Source organism: Pseudorasbora parva, chromosome 24, assembly GCF_024679245.1.
Source record: "Pseudorasbora parva isolate DD20220531a chromosome 24, ASM2467924v1, whole genome shotgun sequence".
NCBI lineage: Eukaryota > Metazoa > Chordata > Actinopteri > Cypriniformes > Gobionidae > Pseudorasbora > Pseudorasbora parva.
Window position 1 is genome coordinate 24,337,882 of NC_090195.1, and position 12,500 is coordinate 24,350,381.

Here is a 12,500-nt window from a genome sequence, read left to right on the forward strand (position 1 = left end):
GAGTGAGTGTGAGTGAGTGAGTGTGAGTGAGTGAGTGAGTGCGAGCGAGTGAGTGAGTGCGTGAGTGAGTGAGTGCGTGAGTGAGTGAGTGCGTGAGTGAGTGAGTGCGAGTGAGTGCGTGAGTGAATGCGAGTGAGTGTGTGTGAGTGAGTGCGAGTGAGTGAGTGAGTGCGAGTGAGTGAGTGTGAGTGAGTGAGTGAGTGCGAGTGAGTGAGTGAGTGCGAGTGAGTGAGTGAGTGCGAGTGAGTGTGTGTGAGTGAGTGAGTGAGTGCGAGTGAGTGAGTGCGTGAGTGAGTGTGTGAGTGCGAGTGAGTGCAAGTGAGTGAGTGAGTGTGTGAGTGCGAGTGAGTGCAAGTGAGTGAGTGCGAGTGAGTGAGTGCGAGTGAGTGCGAGTGAGTGAGTGAGTGAGTGCGAGTGAGTGAGTGAGTGAGTGCAAATGAGTGAGTGAGAGTGAGCGAGAGTGAGTGAGAGTGAGTGAGAGTGAGTGAGAGTGAGTGTGTGTGAGAGTGAGTGAGTGAGTGAGTGAGTGAGAGTAATTGTGCAGCCCTATTAGAGAATAGTGTTGTCAAAAATATAGATATGTATCGATACTGGAATATTTGAAACGATACGATTCTCTGTTTTTACAGTATCGATACCAGCTGCGCTCTCCTTCTCCGACCGAAAGCGAGTTGACACACACCGGCATATTCTCACTCAGCCCGGTTAACCTCTGAGCGCGGCGAACGCGCGTTCTGCTGGACTCTTTCCTCATGACAGTGTGTTAGTGTTAGTGTGTGATCGGTCTGAATTTCGCGCGGGATTGCACATAAATGAATTCTACTAATCCCCGCAGATTTCGTGCTCACATCTGAAGTGCACACACACAGCCTACCGTAATAAAGCCGCCTCTGACATGATACAAGTGCAAACATTTGCTTCTTTTTCCAGCTTATTATTGGTCAAATACACTCAAAGAATTATCAGTGCACATCTGGAAGAGTATTAATGTAAGCACAGTCGCAAACAGTTCAGGAAGAACGAGTAACAGGAACAGTGTTTAGGATCCAATGTCTCCGTTAGTCTTAAAGGGACCGCAGTCATTTGCTATTCAAACTACAAAAAGACAAACGATCAACTGCTCGACTGATCAACTTGTGTAACTTTAATAGTTTCATCTGTGCGCTATTGAATTTTTTACAAAGAACATTATCCAATGTTGTTTTAAATGTAATTACTATGCATTTTTTTATTCAGTTTCTTATCTGAATGTTAGACCTACCTGAAAAAATAAAGCAGTCTGTTTAATTTGTATCTTCTATTCTATTGCATTTATTTGTGCTATTGTTTGTAATCTGTTTATTTGTTCTTATTTTATTACTGTTTACTCGTCTTTTTAAATTCAATTTACCATTCGAAATCAAGCTTTCTTGTGCTGTGTGTAAGCTATTGCAACAAAAAGCAAAAATTTGTGAGATAATTTTAATAGTAATTGATCAATTGATCAATAATTGTTCAAATCAAAACGATGCCCAACCCTAAGGAACATGCTGGCCACATGATTTTTTTGTAAAAAATAACAATGAATAATAATAAGTTCTGTTGTCATATTAAGCATCTTATCTTTTTTTTTTTTTTTTACTGTGGTATCGATTTAGTATCGATATATCGATATTTTAGTCTGGTATTGTATCGAAGTCATAATTTTGGTATCGTGACAACACTATTAGAGAATCAACTTTTGTTATTACGTCACTTTTGAGATTTTGTCTTTTACCTTGACATATGTAGCACATGGGTGTGGTTGCACACTCTACATGCAACACTGCCCCACAGGTACATGCAGCCTGATAAAACAAAATACAGAGACATTACATATACAAGATGGATGTGAAACACAAAGTATGATATCTGTAAGGAAGATTATTTTAGGCCAACAATTTTTTGATAAGTTTAAAAAAAAAATTATGAACCTGTGAGTGTATGGTGTGTATATGCATTTTTGTGTATTCACATGTAGAATATGATGATTATGCATGAAGACACATACAGAATATCACTATCGTATGTGAACACTTACTTTCTTTATCCCTGAAACATTTTTGGCACAAATTCCACACTTTTTTGTTCGATCTGTAAATATATACAGTATATTATAATTATTTTTTGGCTTAAAGGAACAGTTTCAGATTTTTGACCACTTGCCCCATTTCCAGTTACATTGACCAACAAAAATATTTTTTCTTGCTGTTGTACATCCACAGTTCTGGCTATCTAACCCCAAAACAAACATAATTTGACCACTTATCAAGCGCGTATAAAAGGTTCTGAAACTTTGGCTTATGGATTTATTTTTATTTTTTATTTAAGTGGCCTGTTGCTTTTCCTTTTTGACTTACAAAGGAGACACTGATTATCTCCAGTCTCCTTAAACAACATTGTTGATGTGTAAGAAATATGGCAAGGGCCCAAAATTCTGACCCTTCAAATATATATATATATATATATACTTATCCATTGATAACATTTCCATCAATAAGGAACATACCTAAAGACTGAAACAAAAGTGAGGCCAGGCGCATTCTCTCTTGTTGTATTACAGGGCACTGGAAGAAGGTAATGCAGCCACCAGACTTCATAAACTCAGTGGCAAACTTGAAGGAAGACAAAAGTATTTTAAAAGAAAATGCAAGACAGAGGAAAAAAAGGATATTAGTCACTAAATACAGATTCTGACATGTTATTCACCCTTTAATATAAGTACAAGGGGAAATTATGTATGACAGAAAGTTTAAATTCAATTGGTTACAACACATGCCTGCAGTGATCTAGGCTTGGTAATGGAAATTAACTTACCGCAAGTGTGTGGACACCACATGACACTGAATCAGTTTGCATATTGTGCTTTATGGTTTTAAGGTCCCACTCTCCTTTCACTCCCCTTGCAGATGCAAATGCACTGTAATCAACAAAATAAATCAACACTGAAATCCAACTCCAACATATAATTTTAAAATAATTATTTTGTCATACTTATAACCATATCAGTCAAAACTCCATTTCAATTTTGGCTACTAAATTTGGCTACTAAATTTTTTGGTGAGTATATGTGCTAGTCGTGTGAGCATAATTGAACAACAGCGGAACTATATACTGTATATAATGGGAGAAGGTACTGCCATATTGGCTTTAAAGTAGACCTTTGCCTCTAGACGACTGACATCCCTATAGTAAACAAAACAATGAATACCAACCACCAGTGTTGAGCAATTGCTTGGCACTGCCACTCCGTCTCTCCAAGGGAATTGAAATAGGTGATGCACCTGCTGTCAACATTGCAATGCTAAAACAGAAGTATTTGACATTATAATAACCATAAGACACTTATTGCAATATGTTCTGCCAATTTGCAGCTGTCATTGGCCTCCAGTGTATGAGAACATGTCTTAAACAACACATTGAAGAAATTGTTGATGTTGAAGAAATCTGACAATAACAATGTTAGTCAGATTTGTTCATTTTCATGGGTTTTGTGGTGTTTAAGACACATTTTTACACAAAATAGAAGCATTTGGAAGTGGTGATTTGGCAGATAACTAAGATTTTTATGTAAAGGAAAGAATACAATGGAATCTACATGTGAAAAACAAAAACTTTAAAGAGGTTTGACTCACAAAAAAACTCCAGTGATTGCCACGCTCAAGATACACACCAACCACCTCTTTGGCCCCTTCAAAAATGTTATTCTGTAATTCAGCGAAATAGAAAATGAATTCAAAGGTATAAAATATGACAATGTTTAATTCAGCTAACTGACACCTAGCAGTGATTCATTAACATAATGCCTACCAAATACATGCAGGTCAGAGACAAAACATTTCATCATACCTTCAGAAAATAATGACTTTTTGCCCTTTTGGAGCCATCTAGTATTTTTGTGAGAGCCTGGGAATTCACATGCACAACCCCTTGGCGATCCTGATTTAAGGTTGAGAAATAAAATATTGTTTTGCATTTTCACATTCTAACATTTAAATCAAGAACTGAATAGAGAAATAAACGTGTTAAAGCAAGCTTAACTGCACATTTAGATATATCCAAATTCAAATTATTGCTGGTAAAATTACACTTACCTTGCTAAGGACATTACATATTGAATTCATGACCTGAAAATTTCAAGGCAAAAATTTAAGGTAAAAGATTTGAACTGCTCTATATTTTGAATCACATAGAAATGTTGTGAATCATTTATCACCAGTCCTGTGCTAGACCTTTATGGTTCCACAAATGAAAACAAAATAAATAATTAAGTAGGGTAAACGTACCTATTAAGCACACTACTATCTTTGAGCTCAGATTACATATTATAAATATATATAATCATCCTACTTGATGTCTTAACCAATTGATGTGCTTGTTATTATATGCCTTCTGTAATGTCAAGTTAATCAGACCATTGCACTCGGAGATATGGGTATCCATTCACAGTGTCTGGTGGACATTTCTGTGATTTTACACTGTCTTTTAAAGACTTCGTATTATTGTTCGGTAAGCTTAAAGGGTCCCTATTATGAAAACCACAGCTTCAGTGTGACATCAATAAGAAAAAGTATAGTTTCATAGAAATTATCAATAATAGGTGTTCATATTTACATTTGTATGAATTTAATACATGACCTAGATTATTTATTTAGCAAAATTCCCCTTTTAAATTTAATCGAATAATATTTATTCCATAATGTGAAGGCTAAATGCTAGTCAGAGGACATGGTTGTTTGTTTTGGTGGTATGGAAAGTGGAAAAGAATAAGTGTAAATATTTGCAAGGATATTAAGTTACCTCATCAGAAACCTCCTTGTCCTCCATTAAACTTGTGAAACTTTTCACTTGTAGACTATATGGCCCCACACTTCCAATTGTGAAAGCTGGCCTCTTATTTTGAAGACACCTTAATGCCCTAACATCTACAAAGATAAAGAATAATTCATAGATGACACATTTTGCAAGAACGTTAGGTTTTCATTAACAATACAAATTAAATTGGCCATCTGAAAGAAATGCAAAGGTATGTTTATTATAACATGTAGCTTACAGAAGCAACCCCTCCCCCCAACAGCAAGGTATACATTGTGTTAGAGTTGAACAGATGTTAAATTAAACATAGTTAAATTACATTAAATAAAGTGAAAATCATACCTTCCATTTTGCGATCTTATTGCAACTTGGTGACCTTCAAATACAGAAGCAACAATTAAGACAGTGAAAGGTCTTCTCTGAGGTCATTATAACCATCAGGGAAGCAATTTGGAACACATTTTACTCTATTTTATCCATGTAGATTCTCTGTAAAAAAAAAAAAAACTGGTCAGGGGTTGGGAACCACTTATGTGCTCCAGATTATTGACATTTATGTTATAAAATTGACAGCTGTATGACTGAATAATATATTTTGGATGCAGTATATTTATTTCTTCATTCATTAGTTCATTCAACTATTTTGTTCTCTTAGTCAAGCATTTTAAAATAAATTAGGGATGGGCATTTTCCCAAAATATTGTATTCGAATATTTGGGCTCATAAAAATCGAATATTCGAATATTCGTTTATTTAAATTAGGTATTTTGAGAAAATGAGAGATGTTTCTTTCTTTTTTTCTCTAAACATGTCGTCACCATTTCTGAACAAGCTTATGATTAGGCAATGTACACAACACGCTTACGTTATATCTTAAGGTTTTTAAAACATTAAACAGTGTGTAAAAAAATGCCTAAAGAACAAAAGGATTATAAGCTCAAGGAGCACGAGCGCAGAGCGCGTCAGTTAGCGTGACGTATACACACAATACACACACACACACACACACACACACACACACAAACGTCAATAGGCTATAGCCTACCGACCTGTGTGTGCGTGTGTTTGATATGGCTGATGTGTTTACTTTGTATTGTTTCACATTTTCATGTAGGGATAAACTATAATATTATTGGATTATGATATTATTCTCGGGTGAGAAAATGCGCCACTGACAGGCGTTGCGGAGACAAAGATATCGGTTAAGTGAAGTCTGAGTGAAGAACTTTGTATTTTCTGTTCATAAACCCTCAAAGAACTTTAAAGGAAGCATTTGTCTCGAGATCATTTTGCTATCATAAGTTCTCACTCGCACTCGGGGTAACTTAGCTACAGATGAGCTTACCTGCACTCCTGAGCAGTGATCGCTCATTCCACTGGTGTTTGGATTTCATGTGATTCTCGTTTGTGGTGGTGATATCATTATAACTCAGTTTCAGTAATTGATTTCATCAAAAGTAACTCCATTTTGTGCATTTTCATCATAGTGCAAACAGCATTTTCAATTTTCATCGAAGTAACGTTAATTCCAAACATTGCGAGGCAGACGACGACATTGTGATCAAATGCACTTAAATTATTAACCTGCTCCACAACGCCACCCAGTGGATTGAGATATAACTGCGAGATTTAGAGGGATTTCTCATGGATGCACTGTGTAGCCAGTTGCTTGTGACTTTTTATTTTATGTCATCCTACTTTTATTATTTTATTTTACCTTAACTTATTTGTGTTGAAATAAATATTTTTGTAAATGTTTTAACTTCATCACAACTTAATGTTACCCTTTCATTGTTATTTATGTTTAATTTTCAATGGTTCCAGTCGGGAGTTCCTACCAATTGTTGTAGGTGGGGCCTTAATTAGTGGCGCACCTTAGGATGCGTTATCCGCTTCCCCTTTAAGCGTTCGCGCTCAGTCTGACTGAATGCAGCGGGGGAAGTGCGGAGTGAAACAGTAGGCCTTCCAGTGTGTGTGTGTTTACTAATTTTGCTCCAACCTAGTTTTTCTTTAAAGTAAATAAATGCACGTCCTTCATCTCATCCATGTTTGGCTGTCCTTCTGTCCTGAGGGTACCACTTGATATCTGCTACAACTGCATTTACTGCCAGCCAATTAACAAAATAAAATTCGAATAGTATTTTTAGTTTTCGAATGTTAATTACAGATCGAATATTCGACTATTCGAATATTCGTGCACACCCCTAAAATAAATACAACAACAATGATGTTAAAAAATCAGATTCTGAAGCAAGTACAGTCAGTATGACATTGATATTATGATACTGTGTTTGGCCTACTAACTTTTTTTTTTTGGATCTTGAATTAATATTAATATTCATTATTTAGTTATAGCAAATGCAGGGAATGGGTGCTGCCATATCCTTCCACTTCATTACATGAAAACTGTGCAGATATGGGACAGCATATATAAAATAGCTTGAGATCAGCATCCCACTCACAGCAGAACTAAATTCATCATGGTAATGCATGTCTGAAGACAACATCATGTAACAGAATCAGTCAGTGATGACTTGAGGCCAACATATGCATATGATGGTCTGAAGACAACATCATGTAACAGAATCAATCAGTGATGACCTGAGGTCAACATATGCATATGATGGTCTGAAGACAACATCATGTAACAGAATCAGTCAGTGATGACCTGAGGTCAACATACGCATATGATGGTCTGAAGACAACATAATGTAACAGAATCAGTCAGTGATGACTTGAGGTCAACATATGCATATGATGGTCTGAAGACAACATCGTGTAACAGAATCAGTCAGTGATGACTTGAGGCCAACATATGCATATGATGGTCTGAAGACAACATCATGTAACAGAATCAATCAGTGATGACCTGAGGTCAACATATGCATATGATGGTCTGAAGACAACATAATGTAACAGAATCAATCAGTGATGACCTGAGGTCAACATATGCATATGATGGTCTGAAGACAACATCATGTAACAGAATCAGTCAGTGATGACCTGAGGTCAACATATGCATATGATGGTCTGAAGACAACATAATGTATAGGGCTGCAACGATTCATCGAGTAACTCGAGTTAATCGAATCAAAAAAATCCTCGAGGCAAAATCATCTGCCTCGATGCTTCGCTTAGTCCATTTAACTACACACAGATATTGCAGAAAGACATTTTTGTGTAAGGACTCGGAGTATGAGCGGATTGCGGTTATATCCGCGGTTCAGGTGCGTAAACATCCCAAACATTGCAGGTGGATGAGAGAAATCGTTAATATGTTGATTTTAATAAAGACGCAGAACTCTCATATCACGCTAAAACGCAATGAATGCGCGTCGTTCATTAACTTTCGTTTTCAGCTCATGTCGAGATCAAAGACCGCAATGCGAGAGAGAGAGAGAGAGAGCGGCCGGGCATCAGCACTGGTAATATCATTTAATATCGCTGTTTTTAAATGAAGAAAACTGTGTGTTGAGCTTCAGGATCCGACGCTGAACATTTAAGTTTCATTTGCGGCAGTTTACGCGTCAGCTGAGGAGATACGCGCGACTCCAAACACATGAACTCGATGGAGTTTGCAGCTTTGCACATGGATCACCGTCATTGTGATGTGTGTGAAATCTTTAATGAGACTTTATATATCCTACTTGATAATATCTTCGAAAAAATGCACCATTAGATGTTCTCAATACTAGGCGCATTAAACATCAGAACCAGCTGCACGCACGTGTGTGTGTGTGTGTGTGTGTGTGTGATGAGCAATAGCGCTCGTCAGAGCTCAGAGCTGCGTGCTTTCATTGATTTAAATATCACACTTTAATCATATTTATAGCTACTAACTTAAAACAAGCTGTGTTACAATGATGAATGATTAGCTCAAAAGATCAGCATGTGTGATGTACTTTAACTGAATTAAACATATCTCGCGTTTGATCACGTTCTAGCGGTTATTCCTCCGTGTGATGTATAGGTTGTCGACCCTGGTTTATGTAAATAAGTGTTTTTGTTTTGTTTAGCAACCTACTTCAGTGTAGCTAATATGTGACGATAGCATCGCGCTTAACACGGAGGATTTGAAGTTGTGACGATCGGGTGCGGGTGGATGGTTTGCTTCAGCTGATTCGGTGACGATAGAGCTGATCCACACATCTCTTGTTCCAAGTAAACCTGTCCAATATGTTTTGCTTCAGTAAAGGAGTAAATAAGACAGTAAATGCTTATGTCATGCCTGAGCTGGAGCTGAAACATGAAAGTTAAGTTGCACAACATAAATACAATGTTTAGTTATTTATATTATTTATAGAATATTTATAGAATATTAGAATATTTATATTATATAGAATGTATAGAATATTTATATTATTTATATTGGCATTATTGTTATTTATATTACTACTATTTAGATTTATTGGTTGTAGGTTTAGTTTTAGATTGAACCATGTTTACCTTTTTAAAGTAATTTGAAATAGATTTGTATTTAATATAATATGGCAATTGTATGCATTAAAATTGTTTAGTTTCACAGTTATTAATGTATGCAATTTCAGCAATAAAACTACATTTTTCTAAAAAGAAAACAAATTAGATGTTAATTTTAAGATACCCGTCTTATTGTCTCTTATTGCTCTTTAATAAAGAAAAAGTAATTATTACCCAATTAATCGATTAATCGATCGATTAAGTGGTAGATTAATCGATTACAAAAAGAATCGATAGCTGCAGCCCTAATAATGTAACAGAATCAGTCAGTGATGACTTGAGGCCAACATATGCATATGATGGTCTGAAGACAACATAATGTAACAGAATCAATCAGTGATGACTTGAGGTCAACATATGCATATGATGGTCTGAAGACAACATCATGTAACAGAATCAATCAGTGATGACTTGAGGTCAACATATGCATATGATGGTCTGAAGACAACATAATGTAACAGAATCAGTCAGTGATGACTTGAGGCCAACATATGCATATGATGGTCTGAAGACAACATAATGTAACAGAATCAATCAGTGATGACTTGAGGTCAACATATGCATATGATGGTCTGAAGACAACATCATGTAACAGAATCAATCAGTGATGACTTGAGGTCAACATATGCATATGATGGTCTGAAGACAACATAATGTAACAGAATCAATCAGTGATGACCTGAGGTCAACATATGCATATGATGGTCTGAAGACAACATAATGTAACAGAATCAGTCAGTGATGACTTGAGGCCAACATATGCATATGATGGTCTGAAGACAACATAATGTAACAGAATCAATCAGTGATGACTTGAGGTCAACATATGCATATGATGGTCTGAAGACAACATCATGTAACAGAATCAATCAGTGATGACTTGAGGTCAACATATGCATATGATGGTCTGAAGACAACATCATGTAACAGAATCAATCAGTGATGACCTGAGGTCAACATATGCATATGATGGTCTGAAGACAACATAATGTAACAGAATCAGTCAGTGATGACTTGAGGCCAACATATGCATATGATGGTCTGAAGACAACATAATGTAACAGAATCAATCAGTGATGACTTGAGGTCAACATATGCATATGATGGTCTGAAGACAACATCATGTAACAGAATAAATCGGTGATATAAGATAATACTGATAAATAAGCTAAATTAAACACTTCTACGTTACCTGGAACTCGCAGCGAGTCAATCGCGTGGCGCTGTAACGTTAATGTTAACGGTACAGTCTGTTGGACCGAGCTGCGCGCAAAGTAACGTTAGTGCTGTTAAGATGCAACTGAACGCAACAGATTTTTGCGCTTAGATGCTAATTAAAGAGATTTTAAGAACCTTTGCTGTGTCACTGGCACCCATATATATGTAACGTTATCACTTAACCTACACAGTCTGTAACGTTAGTCCTGTTCAATGTAGCAATGGTGATTAATCTTGGCTGGTAATCTGACAATTCACTCGCAAATGCAAACTAATGTCATAGTAGCATACTGCTGTACACTAATATTATAATTTAGTTTTTTAAATCATTTGACTTACCTTGTAACTGCTGTGCTTTTGGCAGATGGGATGCACGCACGCACTGTCTGCAATGCGCACTGCAGAGGCGGTTTTTTTTTTTTTTTTTTTTTTTTTTAAAATTTGGCGGACTCTGCAGGCAGGGGGGGGGGGGCGCAAGTCTCGTGGTGATGACGTCACAAACGCAGATTGGCTAAGGCAATTGTTGTCCCAGGGTCATCATTGAAGCACATTGGTCTCAGGAAAACAAGGACTTGGCAAAATCATGACGTGCTCATCTCCACTGCCACAGCACTGCTATCTCCTCTCGCCTACATGCAACCACCCCAGCTGACTACCAACGAGGTTCACCTTTCTGATATCACGACCATACAAACCTCAGACAATAATGAACAAGATCTCCCGATCCAGTGACTATACCCCCCTTCGATTGGCACAGCACCAGTTCATGCTCTGCAACTTTTGGGGGGCATCAACATCATTTACTGGCTGCTGTCCTATGCTAGTAGCAATTTTTTGGGGGAGTACTCTGGGTTCGGGCCAAATACCGAGCTCGGAGCCCTCTCCTCGGACAGCACGCCAAATACGCATACCATTTATTCTGTCTGAATTATTTGTAAGTGTGAACTCGTGAAATGATAGCTGTGTCCCAAAGTGAAGTGCGCGCACTTCGAAGGCCGCATTTGAAGTGCGATTACGTCATACCTGCACTACGAAGACTGTCCCAATGTGAAGGCTGCACCCTCTGAAGGCCGCATTTGAAGTGCGATTACGTCACAGCGGCACTACGTAGGCTGTCCTAAAGGGAGAGCTGCACCTCTGAAGGCCGCATTTGAAGTGCGATTGCGTCACAGCGGTGCGACGAAGGCTGCCGCAATTCATGAGCGACTTCAAAATGCGCCCTTCGGTTCTCAGGCAAAGGAAGGGTACAGCAGATGGGACCTTCCCATAACTTCGCAGCCTTCCCTATCCCAGAATTCATAGCACACTGGTGACTACAGGATTTGACTGGTCCGCATTCCCGCGGCACTCGATCAGATTCCAGTTAAAGACGGTAGCGGTCGGTAACTCAAGTGTAGCCTGGGTACTATTGAACACAACAGCGCAAGCGCTAGAAGTAAATAAAACGTCCAACGTTGGTGCATTCACACAGTTCCCAGTTCCCTGCCCTGAGCAAGATAAACTTTAATTTCCCAATTTTTAAATGCTATTTATTTCTCAACCATTATCTATAGAAGAGGAATCAGTCCAATATCACCCTTTTCGCTGTTTCTTTTTTTCCCATACAAAATTTCTTTAAATAGCCTTCAAAATATAATCTGCGCGGCGCTGTATTTTCGTCCTGCTCCCGCTATTCCGCACCGCATCATTCCGCTCGCGCAAAATTCACTCCGTGCTCACCCGCTATAAATTATTTTATTCCCGACCCGACTGATCCAGCTAAATTTAGATTTTGTTTCCAGAATCTATCTTTTAAATTTCCCTTACAGAAAGAGAAACACTGGATAGGAATTGTCCGTGCAATCATTTATTTTTCTTACAGCCTGCTGTAGCCTATGATCAACACCGTAACTAAAACAAATATCACAGAAAAATAGGCTAAATCAAATGTGACATCTGTCACTCAGAATTATAAGAAAAAATACAAACAA

At 37.6% G+C, this 12,500-nt stretch overlaps 1 protein-coding gene across 1 annotated transcript in view; it reads right to left on the bottom strand.

Annotated features, from left to right (window-relative positions):
- LOC137063791 (uncharacterized) overlaps positions 1–10,939 on the bottom strand; it is a 19,498-nt gene extending 8,559 nt beyond the window's left edge. Inside the window, exons 1-11 of the mRNA XM_067435064.1 lie at positions 10,870–10,939; positions 5,176–5,209; positions 4,819–4,943; positions 4,113–4,145; positions 3,868–3,957; positions 3,654–3,725; positions 3,234–3,322; positions 2,836–2,938; positions 2,528–2,633; positions 2,060–2,112; positions 1,757–1,826 (exon numbers count right to left, since the gene is read on the bottom strand). Of these exons, the coding sequence (XP_067291165.1) occupies positions 1,757–1,826; positions 2,060–2,112; positions 2,528–2,633; positions 2,836–2,938; positions 3,234–3,322; positions 3,654–3,725; positions 3,868–3,957; positions 4,113–4,145; positions 4,819–4,943; positions 5,176–5,182 (748 nt within the window). The 5' untranslated portion in view covers positions 5,183–5,209; positions 10,870–10,939. The remainder of the gene's footprint in view (positions 1–1,756; positions 1,827–2,059; positions 2,113–2,527; positions 2,634–2,835; positions 2,939–3,233; positions 3,323–3,653; positions 3,726–3,867; positions 3,958–4,112; positions 4,146–4,818; positions 4,944–5,175; positions 5,210–10,869) is intronic.
- Between the last annotated feature and the right edge of the window lie 1,561 nt (positions 10,940–12,500).